This window comes from Lissotriton vulgaris, chromosome 2_1, assembly GCF_964263255.1.
Source record: "Lissotriton vulgaris chromosome 2_1, aLisVul1.2, whole genome shotgun sequence".
In the NCBI taxonomy this organism is placed as follows: domain Eukaryota; kingdom Metazoa; phylum Chordata; class Amphibia; order Caudata; family Salamandridae; genus Lissotriton; species Lissotriton vulgaris.
The window spans coordinates 2,040,225,937-2,040,248,335 of NC_141687.1; the positions used below are offsets into that span (position 1 = coordinate 2,040,225,937).

At 47.6% G+C, this 22,399-nt stretch overlaps 1 protein-coding gene across 4 annotated transcripts in view; it reads left to right on the plus strand.

Annotated features, from left to right (window-relative positions):
• The window catches only part of SECISBP2L (SECIS binding protein 2 like), an 877,433-nt gene that overhangs the window by 356,603 nt on the left and 498,431 nt on the right, over window positions 1-22,399 (plus strand). For all 4 annotated transcript variants that reach the window (XM_086958273.1, XM_086958272.1, XM_086958274.1 and 1 more), the window contains exon 11: window positions 13,522-13,663. In XM_086958273.1, coding sequence (XP_086814399.1) covers window positions 13,522-13,663 — 142 coding nt within the window. The remainder of the gene's footprint in view (window positions 1-13,521; window positions 13,664-22,399) is intronic.

A 22,399-nucleotide genomic window follows, 5' to 3' on the forward strand; every position in this document is an offset into this window, starting at 1 on the left:
CCCGCCGGTGATGCTTCATTGAGCTGTAATGAACGTGGCACTGCGCCCCACCCGGGCCTGCACGCACCGGGGCACCAGGGTGGGCGTGGCCTCACTTCCCAGGTGTATTGTTGTGGTGACAATGCACGGAAGTGGCTCCTGCGGGAGTGGAGAATGGTAAACTGTGCGTGTAGGGATGGGGGCGTAGTGATCCACCCCCTGTGATCACCCAGACATCCTGGGCATGTGTGGTGTAAACTTGGCGGGGGGTGGGGGGAGATGTAGAGGTAGAGGTACCTCCCCGCCCCCTCTGATAACCCAGGCAGCCTGGCATGTTTTTTTTTTTCCAAACCGTGACCCCTCCCCGCCCTCTGATAGCTCTGCAGGTCTGGCCTGGTGTTTGTTTGCCTGCCAGGTGTGTGGCTCACATTACAGCCGCAGTGACTCGTCTCCCGCGGGCAGGCTGGGAGCCTGTCTCACACCCAAGGCCTATTCTGGGGGGAGGGGTGGGGTGGACGCTAATATCGACTGCCACAGGTCCCTACCTATGCAGCACCAAGCCACCCCATTCCGTCCCGGCTGCCGCCACTCCCAGTCCTACTGCCCCACCCCCACTACCTTGTTTCCCCTGTCCCAATCTTATCTTACTGCCCACCCCCAGTCCTTCCCCCTTACTGCCCTGTCCTCTCGCAGCCTTCCCTCTCGCAGCCTGCCCTCTCGCAGCCTGCCCTCTCCCAGCCTGCCCTCTCCCAGCCTGCCCTCTCCCAGCCTGCCCTCTCCCAGCCTGCCCTCTCCCAGCCTGCCCTCTCCCAGCCTGCCCTCTCCCAGCCTGCCCTCTCCCAGCCTGTCCTCTCGCAGCCTGTCCTCTCCCAGCCTGCCCTCTCGCAGCCTGTCCTCTCGCAGCCTGTCCTCTCGCAGCCTGTCCTCTCGCAGCCTGTCCTCTCGCAGCCTGTCCTCTCGCAGCCTGTCCTCTCGCAGCCTGTCCTCTCGCAGCCTGTCCCCTCCCAGCCTGTCCCCTCCCAGCCTGTCCCCTCCCTGCCCTCTCCCAGCCTGTCCTCTCCCTGCCTGTTGTCGTGTCCCGGCGGCAGCAGGCAAGAACGTGCACTGCGTCCCCGAAGTAACAGCCCTAAAGCAAGCAAGAAGTACGCCCCCTCCCACCAATCCCTGTTAGGTAGTGGAAACTGTCCAAACTGGGGTGCAGACAGCCCCTCTCACCTTTCGGCCTGGTACCACTGCACCAGCCGCACTACTTCCCTACTGACCGTTCTCCACTTCAGCCCCGTCTAAATTACAATTCCTGCTTGTGACCCTTTTGCCTGCTTGTGCTTGTTTTCGTGACCCTGTTGCCTGCTTGTGCCTCCGTGTGCCCCTGTTCCCTGCTTGTGCCTCAGTTTTCGTGACCCTGTCGCCTGCTTGTGCCTCCGTGTGCACCTGTCGCCTGCTTGTGCCTCCGTGTGCCCCTGTCGCCTGCTTGTGCCTCCGTGTGCCCCTGTCGCCTGCTTGTGCCTCCGTGTGCCCCTGTTGCCTGCTTGTGCCTGCTTGTGCCTCCGTGTGCCCCTGTTGCCTGCTTGTGCCTCCGTTTTCGTGCCCCTGTTGCCTGCTTGTGCCTCCGTGTGCCCCTGTTGCCTGCTTGTGCCTCCGGGTGCCCCTGTTGCCTGCTTGTGCCTCCGGGTGCCCCTGTTGCCTGCTTGTGCTGTGTGGGTGTGTGTGGAAGGCTCTGTGTGGGTGTGTGGAGGGCTCTGTGTGGCTGTGTGTGTGGGGGGCTTTGTGTGGCTGTGTGTGTGGGGGGCTGTGTGTGGCTGTGTGTGGGGGGGCTCTGTGTGGCTGTGTGTGTGGGGGGCTCTGTGTGTGTTTGTGTGTGTCATTTGCGAGAGATAAAGCTAGTGGCATTGTAAATGACAATGCCATTTATTTATGTTAAAAAAAAACATAAATAAAAATAATGTCAAGAGCAATGCCAATAGCTCTAACTTTAACAAAGGCAAAACCATTGCATTGTAAATGCTTGTTATATATTAGAGAGATAGTCTTCTCTGGAAGGTGCCCGTCCAGCACCCAGTCTTCAAGAGGGGAAGCGTTGTATCTCTAGGGATATGTGTAAGCAGAGCATGTCTCATCTGGAGGTAACGGTAGTGTTCACTATCATGAAGGCTGTATTGCTGCTTAAGAGAATTAAATGTGTGCACTGTGCCCTTCCCCCATACGTCTTTGATCTGTGCAATCCCTTTAAGGTCCCACTTTTCAAATCACTTAGTCTTCCACAAACTTCCCAGCTTTTCCGAACTCCATAAAGGGGTGGCAGGTGTGAGTTTCCCTTCCCACCCGAGATGTCTGTTGGCCGCGTGCCACACATGGCACTGCGTGCGCCGTTGGTCCTGCTAGGGGAGCCCGGCGAGATCTGGCATACAGAGCCCTGGTAAAATCATTCCCTGGCACCTGCTAGCGGTCCATAGCATAGCCCGAATCCACGGGGGCCCGTACATTACTTGATTCACCACCGCCAGCTGGGAGGTCCAATAGTATTTCTGTAGGTCTGGCAATCCTATCCCCCCGTCATACCAGGGAAGGGTCATTTTATTGAATGCTATTCGGCATCTACCGTCCCAAAGAAACCGTCTTTGAAGGGCCTCTAGTTCCCTGAAATAGGACACCGTTACTGGGTCCATTGCATTCTGGAGTGCATACAAGTATTGAGGACGGGCCATCATCTTAAAAAGCACTACTCTGCCCAGGAGGGAGAGCGGAAGACCCTTCCAGCGCTCCATATCACTCCGAAAACAGGTCAAAGGGGGGCCTAAATTATTAGCATACCTTAGCTTCGCGGCGAGCATGACATAGATACCGAGGTATCTAAACCCCAACGGCTCAATTTGTATTGGGCAGGCCTGCGGTAGTATTGGTGGATCACCCCTAAGGACGAAGAGCACTGATTTCGCTCAGTTTATTGCAAAACCGCAATACCTCCCGAATATAGCTAGCACACCCAGAAAGCAACTCAGGGATCCCCTGGGGTTGGTAAGGTGAAGCAGGATATCGTCAGCATATAACGAAATGTTGTCCTCCCAGTCCAACGTCCACCGCAGGCCTCGTATCGAACGGTCCCACCGGACCCACGCCGCCAAGGGCAAGAGTAAACAAAAGCGGGTGGGACCCTTGTCTCGTGCCTCTACCGAGAGGAAAGTCTGCAGACTTGTGATTATTTACAACTACTCTAGCTAGGGGATTTGCGTCCAGTAGACGTACCCAGTTAACAAACTCCAGACCAAAGCCCATCTTCTCCAGTACTGCAAATAGGTAGGGCCACTCAACTCTATCAAATGCCATGGTGGAGTCTAAGGAGACCAATACCGCCAGTTCCTGGATAGTCTGGGACCTACCCAGTATCTCATGCAGTCTGCGCAAATTGAGGGCCGCATTACGATGGGGCAAGAACCCGGATTGATCCGTGTGTATCAAGGTGGTGATTACCTTGATCAATCGCATCGCAAGCAACTTCGCGAGGATTTTGGGCTCTGCGTTTAGCAGCGAGATCGGTCTGTATGAGGAACAGAGCGTCTTGGGTTTACCCACCTTGTGGATGACCACAATGTTGACCACCCGCTGGTCATATGGGAGCTGGCTCCTCTCTCTACTCTCCAAGAACATAAGGCAGAGAAACGGGGCGAGCTTGTTAGCACTTAGTTAATACATTTCTATAGGAATTCCGTTCGGGCCGGTAGCCTTTCCGGAGTGCACCCCTCTGATGGCCTGCGCCACTTCGTCTTCCGTGAGGGAGGAATCTAAATATTCCCGGTTTTCATCTGAAAGCGTGTGCATTCAGATTTCCCTAATCATACTATTGTCTTCCTCTGTGTACCCTCCGGCTGAGGTATAAACCCCGCCATAATATTCAGCGAACTCATCCGCAACTGCCTGTGGGTCGGTGACTATCGTGGAGTCCGTTCCCAGTAGTTCTGGCACCAGTCTTGATGCCCACTCTACCTTCTCAAGCCACGCAATCAATTTACCGGCCTTCTCCCCATGCTCGTATATTCTGCTCTGAGTTTCGGCGTTCTGAGCTATGGCCTTGTCTCTTGCGAGGCCTCTATAATCGTCTTGTCGCAATTTTAAGAAGTGCATACTCTCAGGAGTTGCTGCCCTAGCTACCTCTTCGCCTAACTTGATCACTTCTGCCTCCACTCTTTCCATTTCCGCTTGGCGCTTCTTTTTCTTCTCTGCTACCAATTACAGTACTTCCCCCCCCGAATGACGGTCTTGTACGCTTCCCACAGGGTCTGCGACAAGTCCACTGTGCCGCTGTTCTCTTGGAAATATCGATCTGTGATCTTAACAATCTCTTTCTTGGTGACTGGGTCATTCAGCTGCCATGCATTAATAGGAGCCTCTCTACCCTCTGCAAACTGGCCAACCTCCAGCTGAAGCCATATGGGAGAGTGGTCTGAGACCCCCCTCCTCAGGTGTCGCGCCTCCCTAACCACGGCAGCCTGGGCCGCCGGGTAAAGGAATATCGTCACTTCTAGACATGCTGTGGTGCGCAGCGGACACATGCGTATAGTGTACCCCTGTTGGGTTACGTATCCTCCAGCCATCCACAAGCCTCGTCATTTCTAGGAAGTCTGGAAGCCACTTATATAAATACATGTACATTTACATTTACTTGGCTGGGTGTCTGTCCGCCTCCCCGTCCACCACTGCATTAAAGTCTCACCCCAGCACCAGAAGGCCCAAAAGCAAAGCCAGGAAGATCACACCCAGGTCCCGGAAAGTATCAGATTGAAGGCCGGGCGGGACATATATGGACACGAAAGTGACTGTCTTCCCTTCCCACTGCCCTGATACACCAATGTAACAGCCTCTCTGGTCAGACCACGTAGCTTGAATGGTTAGGGGAAAAGAGTTCTTAACCAATATCCCAACCCCACCCTAGACCCTGTGGTGAACCCAGCATGTGCCATCAACTTATAACCCCCTTTATGAAGGGCCATGCAACGATTACCAATAAGATGGGTCTCCTGTAATAATACTACGTCCGGGGAGTGTCTTCTAATCAACTGGGCAACCATCAATCAATCATGCATTTATAAAGCACGCTACATACCCGTGAGGGTCTCCGGGGAGGGGGGGCTGCTACTGATCGAAGAGCCAGGTCTTGAGAAGTCTTCTGAAGGCCAGCAAGTCCTGGGTCTGTCGTAGGCAGGCAGGGAGATCGTTCCAGGTCTTGGCGGCGAGGTAGGAGGAGGATCTGCCGCCGGAGGTGGTTTTCCGGAAACGGGGAACTGTGGCGAGGGTGGGAGAGCGGATGTTGCGGTTGGGGGTGTGGAAGCTGAGTCGGTTGTTGAGGTATGATGGTCCGGTGTTGTGTAGTGCTTTGTGTGCGTGTGCGTGGAAGAGGAGTTTGATGGTGATCCTCTTGTTGACTGGGAGCCAGTGCAAGCCTCTCAGGTGGGGTGCGATGTGGCTGCGTCGGGGGATGTCGAGCATCAGTCGTGCTGAGGCGTTCTGGATTTGTTGTAGTAGTCTCAGGAGCTTGGCTGTTGTTCCTGGGTAGGGGGTGTTCCCGTAGTCGAGTCTGTTGGTGATGAGGGCCTGGGTGACCTCCGTTTTGTCTGAATTCAGCTTCAGTCTGCTGTCCTTCATCCAGTTGGCGACGGCCTTCATTCCTCTGTGGAGGTTGGCTTTGGCGGTGTTGGAGTCTTCGTTGAGGGATATGATCAGCTGGGTGTCGTCGGCGTAGGAAATGATGTTGAGGCTGTGTTGTCGTGCGACGTGGGCAAGTGGAGCCATGTAGATATTGAACAGCATCGGGCTGAGGGAGGATCCCTGTGGGACGCCGCAGATGATCTTGGTGGTTCTTGAGCGGAAGGGAGGGAGAAGGACGCTCTGGGTTCTGCCGGAGAGGAAGGATGTTGTCCAGGCCAGGGCCTTCTCTTGAATTCCGGCGTCATGGAGGCGCGCTGATAGGGTGTGGTGGCAGACCGTGTCGAAGGCAGCTGATAGGTCCAGGAGGATGAGGGCGGCTGCTTCTGCTTTGTCCATCATGATCCTGATGTTGTCGGTGGCGGCGATGAGGGCGGTCTCGGTGCTGTGGTTGCTGCGGAAGCCAGATTGGGATGGGTCCAGGATGTTGTCTTCGAGGTAACGGGTCAGCTGTTTGTTGACAATCTTCTCTGTCACTTTTGCCGATAACGGGAGCAGGGAGATGGGCCGGAAGTTCTTGAGGTCCTTGGGGTCCGCCTTGGGTTTCTTCAGAAGGGCGTTGATCTCGGCGTGCTTCCAGCTTACCGGGAAGGTTGCTGTCTCGAAGCAGCTGTTGATTGTTTTCCGGAGGTGGGGTGCGATGGTTGTGCTGGCTTTGTTGAAGACCTGGTGAGGGCAGGGGTCGGATGGGGATCCAGAGTGGATGGAGTTCATGGTTTTGATGGTGTCTTCGTCGCTGACGTGAGACCAAGCGGTCAGGCGGCATGTGTGGTTGGTGATCGCAGGGGTGGTGGGTGTGGGGGTGTGGGATTTGAAGCTGTCGTAGATGTTGGTGATCTTGCGATGGAAGAGAGTGTTGTTGGAGCTGGGGTTGGAGAGTTCTTTCACAATGCTGAAGAGCTCTTTGGTGTTGTGTGCGTTGTTGTCTAACCGGTCCTTGAAGGCGGTCCTCTTGGTGGTCCTGATGAGTTAGTGGTGTCTGCGAGTGGCGCTTTTGTGGGCTGTGTGGCTGTCTGGTGTTTGGTCGTGGAGCCATTTCTTCTCCAGCCTCCGACAGGTGTGCTTGGAGGCTAGGAGGTCTTCGGTGAACCAGGCGGCTTTCATGTTGGTGTGGTTAGTAGTGGAGGTCTTGAGAGGGGCGAGGGTGTTGGCGCAGTCGTTGATCTATTTTTTGAGGTTGGTTGCGGCGGTGTCTGGGTCGGTGGGATCGGCGGGTGTTCTCAGGGCGAGGGTGGTAGTCAGTTGGTCCTTGGTGACCTTGCCCCAGCAGCGGCGTGGTAGCTGTTTGGTGCGGTGGGTTTCCTGAAGGTGAAGTGGACTCATCTGTGGTTGGTTCAGTGGGATTCGGTGGTGTGGTTGTAGGAGACGTGGGGGCTTGTGGAGAAGATGGGATCCAGTGTGTGTCCAGCGGCGTGGGAGGGTGTCGTTACGAGTTGTTTGAGTCTGAGGTTGGCGAGGTTGGCGATCAGGGCGATGGAGTTGGAGTCGTCGTTGTTCTCTAGGTGGAAGTTCAGGTCCCCGAGGAGGATGTAGTCTGTGGAGGCGAGGGCGTAGGTGCTGACGAGGCCGGCGATGGTATCGCAGAACTGTGGTCGTGGTCCGGGTGGTCTGTAGACTAGAGTTCCTCGGAGGGTGGTGCTGGGGTCGGTGTGGATCTGGAAGTGCATGTGCTCGGCGTTGGTGAGGGTATCGTTAGTGTTGGTTGAGACTCTAAGGGTGTCCTTGTGGATGATGGCGATTCCCCCTCCAACTCCGTTGGTGCGGTCTCTGCAAGAGATCTTGTAGCCCTGTGGGATGGCTATGGCGATGTCTGTTGCTGAGGTGGCATTCAGCCAGGTCTCCGTCAGGAAGGCGACGTCGGGAGCGGTGGAGTCTAGGAGGTCCCAGAGTTCGATGGCGTGCTTGCGAGCGGAGCTGGCGTTGAGGAGGATGCATCGTAGCTGGTTTGGTTCGCTGGCTGGTGGTTTGTAGGGCTGGATGCTGGTGTATCTGCAGTTCCGGCAGGCGAAGTGCCCTTGGGTGCGCTTCGGGGTGGCCCGGTAGCAGGGGTGGTCTCGTCCGGTGTTGAGTGCGTGGAGGGTGCTGAAGTCGTAGTGCAGTCTGGTGGTGCGGGGGCGCGGGGTACAGAGGTTCTGGCGCTGGGCCCGCTCCAGGCGCGGACGGGCGGAGACGGGCTTGCCTTTGGCGCGCCAGCGGCGAGCCCGCTGCGCGCGTCTGCTGCGCTTCCGTGCGGCGCCCTCCATATGAGGCGAAGTGGGAGGGAGGAGCAGCTGGGAGGGGGGAGCGGGGCGGCCAATGGGCCAGGGCACGGGGCCCAGAAGGAAAACTATCCTTCTCTTAATTCTGTCTCCCAGGCCGTTCACATTCCAACTTGGCACTTTTATCCCCGATCCCCGACTAACATTCGACATTGAACCAGTATGGATACATTACAATCATAGCGTTGTCACCTGATGCAAAAAGAGAGAAAAAGCAAAGAAACAACATTGCAAAAATCTCTACGAACTTTGATCAACAACGCAATACCACCCCTAGCCCCCTCCCACCCTCCCTGCAACCCTGCACACTGCATTCGCCCATCCCCAACTGTGCCTGTCGCCCTACACACAAAACTACTATTCTACTAAATGTAGTAAAAAGGGAGGATGTCAGCTTCCCGTTCCCGCCTCCCCAACCCCATAGTCAAGAGAAACAATTGTTCATCCAAGCTTGCAAGAATAGGTGCAGTTCCAAGCCCTCCGGGAAGATCGTATTAGTCCGACAGCCGGGTTTCACCCCCATACCTTACAGTGCGCCGACCAACCAAGTGGTCATAAAAGGTTTCAGTCCTGTTCAACGGCCGCATCCTCGCCATCCTGAACTCCAGACCCAGAGCCATCAGGGGGACGGCTGTCAATCCAGTCAGATTCAACATCTAGGTTATCAAAAAACCAAGGCCTTCCCCCTGCTTCCACCCGCAGACGGGCCGGGAACATCATGGCATATTTATATTACCCGGTCCAGGCCGCGGTCTTCCACCCGGAACTCTATGCACACATTCAATAGTGAAGAATTTTCTGATCCCTTTGGGCTTGAGGTGCTAGAGGATTAAATATTTCACGAACAGGTCAGGGGCCAGGCTCTCCGATTTTTTTCGGAACTCCCAAGATGCGGATATTGTTGCGTATGGCCCTCCCTTCATATTCTACCAGCTTACGCTCCATGAGGCTGCGGGAAGATTGAAGTGCACCAACGTCCTGCTGTAGCTGTGCCACATCCTCCACCAAACTAGCCATCTTGATGTCCAAGGATTTCACCTTTTCGTTAACCTTGGAGAGGTCTGCACATATGAGGTTAATCTCTATCGAGACTGTGTCAAGTTTAGTGTCCTGCGCCGCCATCTGTTGCCCAAGGGAGGATTTAATTCCTGTTATTGCCTCCATGACATCCGACAACGTCAAGTCCGTCCCAGGTCCCGCTGAGTCTCTTCTGCTCAACGTGCCGTGCCTTGAATCGGACGGGGAGCTTTTTGGCATCGTGTAGCAGTAAAGTGTATTCAACTGCACTTGTTTCGGCCCCCTCAATATTCTGGACGATTGCTTCTCCACATCAGGTTTAGTCGCCATTTCGCACTCCACTCTCACCACTTCCCCAGTTTCGGCCCAGGGGGCAGTCGGGGGTATCTCTTCCCAGCCTTGCCCGGGGCACGTGCGTTGGATCACTGGACCACCCAGGATCAGTATTCCTATACTCACCGGGGGAGGGGGTGGCAAAAGGCAACCGACCATGGCCCAGGTCCTGGCACACCAGCCCTTCCCCAACAATATGTTGCTTCCGGTCTGGGCCTCTTTATCCAGGTCCACACGTTGGCCCAGGCCTCTCGAGTTGTCCAAAGGCCCCCCGGTGTGGTTCTCAAGGTCTGTCTCCTGGCTTATTGTCTCCCCCTCACGGTGGCAACAGGCACCCCTGGCCCCAGGCCATAGCACTCCAGCAATCCCAGCTCTCCTCTGCTTCTTAATCCAAAGAAGCACCTTTGAGTTGATCAGGCTCTCTCCTGGTCGCCCCCTGACAATAGCGTAAGAGGAGAGGGGGGGGGACCCCTTTTCACCAATGCCGTTCCCCCTGCTCGCCCCCCCCCCCCCCGCCGCTCACTTCCCCGGCCTCCTGCTTGCTGTTTCTGCTCGGGGGTTGACCCGACCGGCGACTTCCGGTTCGGGCTCCCGCTGTTTTGGCACTGTGCGGCGGCCGCCTTTCAACTTTAGTCCCCGGCTGCAGGCCCAGAGTAGGCCCGGAACTGCGCGGCCCATATCTCGGGCTTGCGCGTCACCGGAGAGGCAAACTCTGCTCCCGGTAACCTGCGTACCTTCAGCGAGCCATCCTCAGGCTCAGATGGCAGGATAATATACAGGATGATGAGGCCGGGGAAAGGGTCCCGTAGCAGACGAGAGCTCACGCAGCCATCTTGATCAGGCGCGTAGCTACTCCCCCGATTGTTCCAGATTTAATCATGGATCTTCCGCCTTCAGAATGGTATTATGCAATAATGATTAGAATAGAAACTTTTTAAAAGATAGCCACTTAAAAAAAAAAAAATCCACCAAGTGAAGAAAAAAAGGGCAGATATTTTTTAACTATTACTTATTAGCTTCATGGATCACCTCATTCTATCATTTCAGATGGAATTACTCGATATATTTCACATTTTTAGAGAGCTCTGTTTAAGGTATTGCTAGTTGAGCAAGTTCTGTTTTTTTTCTGGCTATCCTCAGGCAAATGGGGAAAAATCGAGACCTAATCAGAGTTTTGAGCAATATTCGTGATGCTGCTCTGATGTAACTTTTGATAATTGGGCTTCCTGTTTACTAGTTGTGAATTATTCTTATAAATATGCAACTCTTAGTGCTATCCAAGGTTTAACCCTTCTTGCATAAGAAAGGAATTCATCCAAGAGTTTTCCCTTCTTGTACCGAGCCTTTGGTTCCAGCAGGTACTGATTGTTTGAATAAATTACAGAGGCATGGGCAACTTGTTTCTGAAAGGGTGTGCCATTCCAAGGTCATATTGAAGAAATATGCCGATAAATCACAATCAAATTATTCTCCTTTTGCTTCTGCTTTCTCGAGAGAAGTTTTGATAGCCTTTGGTTGCTTTCTCGTTTTGTTCCTAGTCATACACTTCTAATTAAATTTTGACAACATTTTTTGGTCCATTTGTTATAACTCCTCAGATAAATCCTGTAGCTTTTCAGTTTCAATTGCCCTGTATCTTAGATTCATTCTATCTTGTGTTCATCCCAACTGAAGCCATGTGGTTCTGATCGTTATCAACTTCCATCTGAACCTCTGCCAGCTATGGTTCAGTGGCAACCAGAATATGAGGTTCAGCAAATTTATATTTCTCTGAAGTTTCAAGATCTTACATTTCTGTTCTACAGGAAAGATTATTCTTAAGCCTTCTTGGGAAGATATTTTTTCAGTTTATGCTCCCATTTTAGTCCGCCGTTTGTTCAGTTGTAAGCCTGTAGCTTCAGGAAGGGGACATACTGCTATGTCTTTGCCGAGATCTTACCAAAGATTGCAAACTGTGCGCTCCTCACACTGTCAGACTGTTTGTTGCTTTATGCAGCACTCCATGTGCTCACACTCTTGTTTTTTTGCTCATGGAGAACTAGAGGGATGTTTTGCAAAGTATGTGGCGGTCAGCGATAAGGGCCACAGTGGGCCAGTAGAGTTCAGAGCTGGGCATAGGATGTCAAACTTCAACTTGACGTACCAAATGAAGGCCATGTGTTTCTGAAAAGGGATGTGGACAAGTCGTATAAACCGACCTTTCCAAGATGATCTGTACAGTGAATTCTTTGGGAGATTCCCATTCCATGATGATGTACTATTCTCCTGTAATGTCAGTTTGAATTGTATATGAGGGCACATTTATAACTGATGGGTGCATCTCATTGCCTTTTTTTTCGTATTTTCTCTTGCTATATTTGCCGTGTTTTCGTGTTTCCTTTAGTTGGAACCTCCACTGGATCTACTCTGGACATCCTTGCTTGGCCCTTACATTGTCTTTAGTTCAGAGGGAATAGGTTCTTCATCTTAAATCAATAATCAATAGCTACACAAATACCAAGGATTGTATTTTACCCTTTTTTGTTTTTTCTCCTCCTAACTGAAGTGAAGTAGTGTGGCTCACTGGTTAGAGGCGGCAGACCCGAGAGCGGAGGACGGCCCGGGACCAGGGTTCGATTCCCGGCGCGGCAGGGACCAGGGTTCGATTCCCGGCGTGGCAGGTTTCTGGACCAGGGTCAGCGGACTCGATAATTCTCTCGCCTCGGTGCCCACTCTGATCAGCGATCACACTCGGCAACTCTGGGCATTAGCTTGCCTCATCTTCACTAACGGCCCCACCAGACCGCCGGGGATGCCTGGTCTCACCCTGGAGATACCCAATAAGGGACCATCTCTAAGGGAAGCCAGGAAGGGTTTCGCAGCGGTCGAAGCGCCTTGGGACCCTACGGGTAAGTAGTGCGCTATATAAATGCCTATACATTTACATTTACATTTACATTTAACTGAGACCCTCTTGAGGAGACACTCAACAGCTTTCCAGTGTCCTATTATGTGCAGGATGGCACAGTGGGTACAAGAAGGAGCCTTCCTTTCCTCCTGTACTTAAGATCTATACCTGCAATTTCAGTGTCCAGCCTGTGACAGTGTTGAAATGTTTTATAGCTCTACTTGTCTATGGCGGGCATGCTTCTTGTAGCCCAATGTCCACCTTGTAGCCCAATGTCCACCTTGTAGCCCATTTAATACAATAAAAGACTGGGGAACTGTGATTAACTCCTCTGTCAATGGAATCCACGCCGTTCAAACTATTAAGACTACTTTCTATCGTATAATGTACTCACTCCCCATCTGGAGCCACCACCAGGAATCCTTCCCAAAGTGTGCCTGCTTGTATCTGAACCAGAGTATGCCGACACTTAACATGGGCATTCTATTATATAATAAGTATTGACTCTAATTCAAATTAAATGTGATTTCAAGAGAATTGGTAATATGTCAATAGATTGTATTGGTTACTTCTAGAGCGGCTTGTCAAATTAAAGCTGTCTTTGACTCACTAAGCATTGCACGTTTGGTTATATTTTTTTTAGTCCGAGTAATGTTCTCCTAATAACTGATTTGTTCCATGTTATCTACCTCTGTGTTTGTTTTGTTTCTTCTGCAGCACAAGGGCTGCTCAACCCTTTACTCAACATGAACACACTTTCAGACAGCTCACCCATCAGCTTAGACATACTGGCCATCTGTTGTTCAGAAAGAGCTAAAGGTTGCGTTTCTGTGTCACTTCTGCTACATGGAGGACAGTTTGGCACCAAGAGATTACATGAGGCAAATGTTTCCTCTCTAAAGCATAACATTGTGTTCCATTGCACATCAACCACATTTAACTGTTATAAGACCGAAAGAGTAGGAAATAATAGCATTAGATATCCGCAGTGTAAGTATTTCAAACATTAGTGTTTACTGTTGCTGGTGATCTTTTCTGTTATCAAAAACGACTTTTCTGTCTACTCTGATGTGCATCAGCTGCTACAAAATGAACATCTATATACCAGGAATATTTAAACTATAATTGCATTGCTACAGCAGATTTATGAATTGATTTTTCATTATTTTAATTCATTTAATGTATTGCCTACTCCAGTCAGCTGCACACTGTCCTTCACACATACCCAAATATCCTTTAGTAATTTGTGCATGGCTTCCGTTTCCTAAATCTGTGAACTCATGTTTGTGTGGTTGATCAGAAAAATATCAAGCACTTCTTTGTTTTGATACTTTAGTATATCATTCACAGGAAGCTCTCTCAAAGGCATCTGGTAAGAAGAGTAAAACCCCTGTGCAGCTCGACTTGGGCGACATGTTAGCAGCTCTTGAAAGACAGCAGCAGGCAATGAAAGCACGTCAAATCACCAACACCAGGCCTTTATCTTACACAGGTATGATGTACACGATTTAGCGTCATATGTTGCGTTAGTAAAACATAATTGACTGTGTCAATATAAATCATAACATTTCAATAATTGTAAAATAATATACTTTCATTCTTAACATACTCTTCCCTAGAAATACAGAGTATTTTGATTCTTGATAGTATTCCATCGTAGCAGGACTGTTGATGCAAAGGTCTGTTATTTTATATTTTGTTATTCAGGTTTCAATAATCCCTGCTTTATAAGGGCTAAAATATATAGTTTGGCTTATTTTCATATATATATATATTTTACCAGGTAACGCTATTGTTAACTCTTGTACCAGATGTATTATACATGAATTAGGCAATTGTTTGTAAGCAGTAATTACGCTACCTTGAAGATAATATATTTTTGTTAAATAAAGATAATTGTAAGATATTTTATAAATATCTTTACATTGTTAAAGTGTCGTCATGAAATAGCAGCAGACTCACACAGAGGAAACGCGGTATTTTCAACTTAAATTATTTCAAAATGGTATTTATACCAGGATGCAATCAAAACAACAAGTAATTCAAAACTGCAGTGCATAACTTTGATGGCAAACCCAGGGCTGCAAACAAAGTATTTTGTCTATATCTATGACTACTTTTGTATTGAGCACATGTCACTTTAAGAAATATCAGAAAAAATGGTAGAAAAAGCAGTTTGAGGCTGTGGAGCGCGTCATGTGATCAATGCCCTTCAGGGCTGAAACGCGTAATGCTTGCTGTGTTTAAATGGAGAAATAAAGAAATTACTTGCACTGAACTGTAGGTCCGTGTTCCATTCTTGGCGACTATCCTGGCAAAAAGTGGGTGGAGTATGCTGGATATATATATATATATATCTATCACTGAAAAAACCATAGGTTTGACACCAGTTATAGTTAGCCGGAAATCTTACTGACATGAAACCATTGAAATTCCCACGTTATAGTTAGTTAGACTCACTATAACTTCGCGCCTGCAATGCACTGCTGATGATGTCACATATTACATCACTCATGACATGGTCAGTGACATCACTCATGACATCACTCATGACACCATCCAGTGAATGTGTGTCTTTCTGAAAAATAAATATGTTTTATATATGTATATGTAAAGGTTGATGGATGAATAAATGTTTAAATAAGTGTCTTAATGGATGTTTTAAAAAAAAAATTGATTGGTTAAATGGCTTATTAAGTGTATCTTAGTGAATACAAATATTAGCGAGTATTGTTTAAATATTTAAATGTTTGTATCAGTGTTTCACTTTGTGTATAAGTTGCTGCATGGGTTGGTGAGTAGCTACATGTGTGTGTATATGGGTTATTAGATGTTTTTTTTAGTATCAGTATGAGTGTCTGTATGGTTTGGTGGGGGTGTTACTTAGCACATAGATGCATCAATGACTGACCCACTGTTTGTATGTGTTTTGAAGACAGCATATGTGCAGGACTGTATGGGTGGATGAGTGTGTATATGTGTGTTGGTGAGTGAATGACTGTCTCACTAATGTCTTTATCAGTAACTACATATGTTTTAATCTAGTATATGTGAGTATTGATGTATATAAGTGAGTATATGTGAGAGTGAGAGATTGTAAGAGTTCCTGTTTAAATAAGTATGTGTTTCTATAAGTGATGGTTTAAGAGAGTAAGTATGTGTAAGTTTCCTTAGAAGTAAGGTGGTAGTGTGTGTATAGCTGTATATGCAAATAAATGGATGTTCGATAGTTTATTTGCATGTGTGAGTATGTGTGTAACTTTTGGATGACTGTCGGTGTGTAACAGGATGTATAAGTGTATCACTACATATGATGAGTGAGTATATGTATGAGTGACTATATAGAACTGTTGGTGAATGAGTGGATGTGTATATAGATGGTGGAATTACTGAATTGGTTGTTGTAACTGGTATGGGTATCTCCATTTTTTTGAAAATGTTAGTTTCTATTTTTGAATATGTGTTTCAAGGGTTACATTACACTGAAAGGAGGTCTGTCACTCTGTCAGAAGGATGGTGTCATCAGTGATGTCATGAGTAATGTCACTGACCATGTCATGAGTGATGTAATATGTGACGTCATCAGCAGTGCATTGCAGGCGCGCAAGTTATAGTGAGTCCAACTAACTATAACGTGGGAATTTCAATGGTTTTATGTCAGTAAAATTTCCAGCTAACTATAACTGGTGTCAAACCTATGTTTTTTCAGTGAATTTGATAGGTTTTTTAAATGCTAATTCCTAACTATAACTGGTGTGAAACCTATGGTTTTTTCAGTGAATTTCAAAGGTTTTTTAATAGCAAATTTCTATAGCTATGAAATATAATATTTTTTATAATGAATCTTATATTGTATGTTTATGTAATACTATTTTTTTTATGTATATTTATGTTTAAAAAAAAAGAAAATTTGCCCTGGAGCGCTCCCGGTGCGCGTACCGGTGAGCGCACCGGTAAGCGCATTCCTCCAGAATATGCGTACCGGTACGCGCACCGGGGCGCGCACCCCAAAAAAAATACAAAATAAATAATGGAGTGAGCATGAGGGAAGGGGACAGAGAGAGTGATAAGAGAAAGAGAGCTAGAGGGAGCAACACAGAGGGACTGTGTAATAGATAGTAAGACAGAGAGGTGTAAGAGGGTGTAAGTGAGAAAAGGAAAATGAATAAGAAAGCGAAAGAAGGGAAGAGAGAGGAAGAAGACTAAAGCAGAGGTACTGGGAGAATGTGAGTGGGTGTTGAAAGTAAAGGGAAGGAGAGTAAAGGATGGGGAATGAGGGGTAGTGACGGAACCGGAGTAAAGGAACAGCGGCGAGGGAGGGTGAGAAAAGAGCTTTGAGTGTAAGTAAAGAGGGGTGAAAGAGGGTGGATAACAGTGAATAAGGGTAAGACATGGGGAGTGATAGAGAGAAAGGACAGAGAGAGTAAAGGAAGGAGTGACAGAAAGGGACTGAGTGAAGCAGCAAAGAAAGGTAAGTGAGGGAGTGTCGGAGAGTTATAGGGAGTGAGCATGACGAAAGAGTAGTGACCGAGTGAGGGGACAGAGACAGTGAGGGTAAGAGACGGAGTGAGGGAATGGGAGTGAGGAACTGTGAGGACAGAGGGACTGAGAGAAGGAGTGGGAGGAGTGGAGTAAGTGAGTAAGGGAATGAGTGAGGGAGCGAAGGAAGGGAGCAGAGGGTAAGGGAAGTAAAGCAGGGGGACTGAAAGAAGTTGAATGTGGTAGGAGAGTAAGGGAAAAAGGAGTAAACATGGAGGATAAGAATAAGTGAGGGAAGCAGAGTAAGGAAACGGGGGTGAGGTAGGGTGAGAGAATAGTAGTGAGGTTAAAAGAAAGGGTGATGACAAACTACATTTTTTTAGTCACAGTTATCATATAATTAACGTAAACTTAATTACATGTTTTTACTACACTTTGTGACTGTGAAAGAGAGAAGAAAAAATAAGTTATATTAGTATAATATATATTTTAAAATAGAAGAGACAGGTCAAGAGGTTAATAATCATAAAAGTGTACTAAGAAATAAAGTAAGAGTGAAGGACACAGAAAGGGAAATAAAGTAATGTAGAAGGACAAAAAGAGGGAAAAAGAAATAGAAGGAGAGCAAATTACTAAGAGTAAGGCAGATACATTCAGTGACAGAGAGGAAGAGAAGAAGAGAGAAATGAACTGAAGGTAAGTACGATACTAAAAGAATGTGAGTTAGCAAAACTAAATCAGGAAAGAGGAGTAAATAAAAGGGGAATGATTGAGAGAGAAAGGAGTCTGAGGATGCATTTACGAGAATGAGGAATGGAAGATGACTGAGAGTGAGTGAAGGGGGGTCACAGAGTGAAGGGATGAAGGGAGTGAAGATAATATAGAAGGATTGAGGGAAAAGGAATGAGGAAGTTAGCAGACAGAGGGACTAAGGGAAGGACTGAGTGAGGAAAGGAAAATGAGTAAGGGAGCAAAAGAAGGAAAGAGAGGGGAAGAGGACTAAAGCAGTGGTACTGAGAGAATGTGATTCGGTGATGAAAGTAAAGAGAAGGACACTGAAAGATAGGAAATGAGGGGTAGTAATGGAACCGGAGTAAAAGAACTGGGGTGAAGAACGATGAGAGAGGAGCAGTGAAGTTGTTGTAAGAGAAATGATAGAAGGTAGATAAACACAAGTGAGCATAACACAAGGAGAGTGAGGGACTGAAGACATAGAGGTAGTGAACGAAAAAGAAAGAGAAGAGGACAAAAGAAAGGAGCAAAGAAAGATAAGTGAGGGAGAGTGGGTGAGTTATAGTGACAGAGTGCGTCAAAAGAGGTGAGTGAGTAAAGAGGAATTACTAAAAGAGCAAAGGAGGAAAAGATGGAAAAGGGAAGTAAAGCACAGAGACTGAAAGCTGAAAAGTGGTGCAAGGGAGAGAGGGAATGCAGACAGTTGAAATGGGAATGAGGGGTTGTGAAAGAAGTGGCGTAAAGGAACGGGGTGAAACAGAGTGAGAGAAAGGCAGTGTGAGTGAGTAAAGAGTTGAAAGAGGGTGGAAAAAGGAAAGTGAGAGTGAGACAATGGGAATACTATATAAATTACACAATACAAACTATAGAATAACTTGTACAACATGTTTTTTTTGCTGTTCTCAGAATATATTGAATTTCACTAAAAACAGGGAGTTCAAACTATTCATCATATGATAGCGGGAAAAAAAACACACAATCTAAAAGATTGTGTTTTAAAAAAAACATATAAACTTAAAAAGCACATATGTACACTAATCTTTGATTCACTTACTTTTCTTTTAAGCCAAAAAGTACATGATGAAGGTCCTTTTCGTTGGAAAATACTCTGCTGTTCTCTAAAACTTCCATTTCATCGACTTTCTATAAGAAAAGCTCCAAGAACATCTGAAATATGTTTCAATGTTTTCATTTCCTCCTTGTGTTGAGTCATCACTCTTTGCTCATTCCTTCACCTTTCCTTAAGGCCAAATAGTGTCAGATGTATCAGTATGTTTTCAAATTACTCAAAACAAACTCTGAAATTACCGTTTTCCCGACGTTCTGAAAGAAAAGCTCATACAACATTTTCACAATGTTTAAATATTCATATTTCCATCTCTGGCTCACTCATATTCAACATTTCCTACAATACTGATATCACTTACTATGAGATCCACTTACAGTACCTATATGAGAACTAGAATTCTTATATTATCTGGATCACTTTTACTCACAATATCATTTTAAACAGCAGACTAACTTTTATTAACTGCTCCCGTCTTCATAGGCCAATTACCTTTACTTAAATTTCGGTTCTAAAAACACTAGGTAAGAATTTTTTAAGTCAAAAGGCAAACTTTGTTTGAAAGTCAAATGAGTATCATTACAGTAAGTCCAGCCTTTTCGACATTTTAAATAAGCTGTATAATGCCCTGATGTTGTCGAAAGACCGTCATGATAAATAATAGCTACAGTTGCAAAGGTTCTTCTTGAAATTGATAACTGAGAAGCCACAACATTTTTAATAGAAGTTGTCAATTTAGTTCCATCAGGTCTACATCGTTGGAACATTAAAATTACATACTGACCATAAGTTTGTATAATTAATGTGGACAGCATTGCACACTTACATTGGGTACACACCATATTATGATCAGCTGCTTTAACTAGATTATTAAAAGACACTGATTTGCAGTCGGGTAAAGTCAAATATATAAATCTTTCAGTGTCTATTCTAGTACTACTTGATAAACTACAATTGTCGCAGTCATGCTGCCATTGATAAGAAAGGCTAAAAAGATTTTCTACATCTACACCTTCATCTTCCAGTACACCAAACATATACATTAAAAATTCCTGACAATCCTGCTGAATATCCTGTGAACATTTTTTTTGACCAGAACATATGTCTAAAAGATTTCGAATTTCTGAAACACTATTTTTGCTCTATCACTGCTACATTTCTCAAACACAGAATTCAATAAACAGCAGAATCTTTTATCCCGATTTTCAACAATCTGTTCTTGTAAAGTTTGAAGAAAAAAAACATTAACCACTACATTAGCATAGCAGTTGACACCAGAACGATTTTCAAACTGAAATCCAACAACATCTTCAACAGAATCCTTTTTCTTTCTGCTTACAATTACAGTTTCATCTACTTTTTGTCTTTTTGCTACTACCTCACTGCAATTATTCTCATTTCTTCTTTTTCGGCCTACCACACGTTTTTCAAACAGAGGATATTGTGGCAAATGTGGAGCATACTCTCTTCTTAACCTATTGTATTCTTTAACACAATCTAGATTTGCACAAATCTTTGTCTCATCACACTCAATCAAGTACAATCCTGATAAAGTTCTGACTCGTGATAATGCCACATATGCCATACCCTCTTTAAACACAGAACTTCCAATGTTCACCAAAGCACTATCTACACTTAAACCTTGAGATTTATGAATTGTCACTGCATATGCCAAACAAACAGGAAACTGTTTTCGGCGAACATATAAGTCTTTTACAAGCAAAAATCTAGCAGAACAACGACTGATTTGTTGTACTTGCTCAATGCCATCAAATTTAATTTTTAAAAATGCAATTCCATCTCTATTTCTGTAATTCACAAAATCAACAACATGACCTATTGCTCCATTTACCAGACCTCTTTCAACATTTAAATTCCTTCTCAAAACGATACGACAATTTAAACAGACATTCAGAGTCTTTCTAAAACCAGCAGTTTTAGATATACTCTTCTCTAATGAATCCAATTTTGATTTCAAATTTTCAGACAAAATAATTGTTGCTCCCATATGCTCTATTGTTCGAGGCATGTGGGCTGCTGAATTCATATCTGTGCATAGATTGCTGCCTAGTGTTGGGTCCGGATGATTGCACATTGTTGTTCTGGAAGAGTCTTCGAAGTATCACAAGATAGGTGGCTCCTCCCCTGGACTACAGTGCGCATGGGCATCGACTCCATCCTCAGATTGTTTTTTTTCCGCCATTGGGTTCGGATGTCTTTGGATTCCCTCTAGTCGGAATAGACAAAATCTTTCTTGAGACCAAAAGGTCTTTAGTTTTTCGTCGGAATAGTCTTGCGTTCGCTCTTAGTTCTTCCAGCTCGGTTCCGAGCCGGATTCCATACTCCCGCGTGCTCTCGACGCGGAAGGCCCAGTCGACGCTTCAGACCCTATCGACTGTTCATCATGGACTGTAGTCCATTTAAGAGATGTCCCGTCTGCAACTCGCAGTATCCCCACATCGACGTCCACCCGGTGTGCAACAAGTGTCTGTCGCCGGACCATGATGAAGCCAAGTGCATGGCTTTTTCCCGCTTCAGGTCCAAGAAGACGCTTAAGCTTCGACGAGCTGCGCGCCAGGAGGCCCAGCAAGCTGCACCAGCGCCTGTGGACATTTTCGATGCAGGAGACGTCGAGGAAGAATCTATCAGGGACATCAGTGAGTCGAACCCCGCGTCGGACGTCGACTACGACTACGACGCGGACGCCGAAATGTTCGAAGCTGAAGAAGTCGTCGTCGAGGTAGGAGACGACGACGGTGCCCTCGGGGCCATGGAGGATAGCTCGGACAAAGAGCTACCTCAAACTGACGCTGGGGCCGCTCCTATTCATAAGGCTCAGGTCGAGGGATCGCCACTAGGCCTTACCCAAGATCTTCCGATGGGTTCTACGGCCCCGCCTTCGGGCTCGGCCACGGACATTGACGTTGAGCCGCACCCTGGCAAATCGAAACCGAAAGTGAAACCTACGGTCTCGACACAAGAAACTGCGCTGGTGCCGTCCTCGAAACCGAAAGTTCGCGTCACTTTGGTCGGATCCAAGGCCTCGGAGCCCTCTGCGCCGAAGAAGCAGAAGGGTGTCGTCGAGCCGAAGGCTCAAGTCAAGGGCGTCGAGACGAAGTCTGCCGCGCCGAAGACTAAAGTCAAGGTGGTCGAGCCGAGTACGTCGGCGCCGAAGGCTGTCGACACCAGCAAATGCCTCGGTGACCCGAAGAAAGCTCTCGGTGACCCGAAGAAAGGACTCAGTGACTCGAAGGCTCTCGAGACTCCGCGTCAACAGGACAGGGCCAAGAGCGGTGCACCCCGAGAGTCCACTCCTGGTGAGGCCTCGAGGGATCCTGTCGAACCGGCGCGCCCGTCCGCCGCTTTCACCAAGAAGGTGACGGACTCGCTACAGCGCATCAGGGAAAAGGCATCATCGGTCGGACCAAAGGATCCTCCGCCTCCGAAGCCGGTCGATAAACCTCACAAGGCGTCGACGCCCATTCACTTTACGTTGCCGCCAAAGGTGGCGCCGAAGGCTTTCACTCCTAAGGCGGTCGCTAGCGTCCCGACAAGGTTTCCTCTGCGCCGAAGTAGTCGACGGTGGTACCCACCCCGAAGCCTCGACGACCTTCAGTGGACGAGCAGCGAGAACACTTTATTGATGCCGAAACGGGCAGGCTTTCCCTCGACAAGCGGAAAAAGTGACCCAGAACAACCAATGGAGTCCTACAAGATTCCTCTGAAGAAAAAGAAGGACTCTGCTTCCACTCCTGTCTTGGTGAAACCACTCTCTCCACAGACTCATAATGTCTCGCCCACTTACTCTGATGTGGACGCTGGGGAGGGCGATGATGAGGATGAATACAGCTATCCCGTCTATACTGACCCTGAGGATACCAATGAACCCTGGGCCGCTGGTGCTGACCCGGGGGATCCTCATTCAGGACATGACTCTCAACTATATTCTGT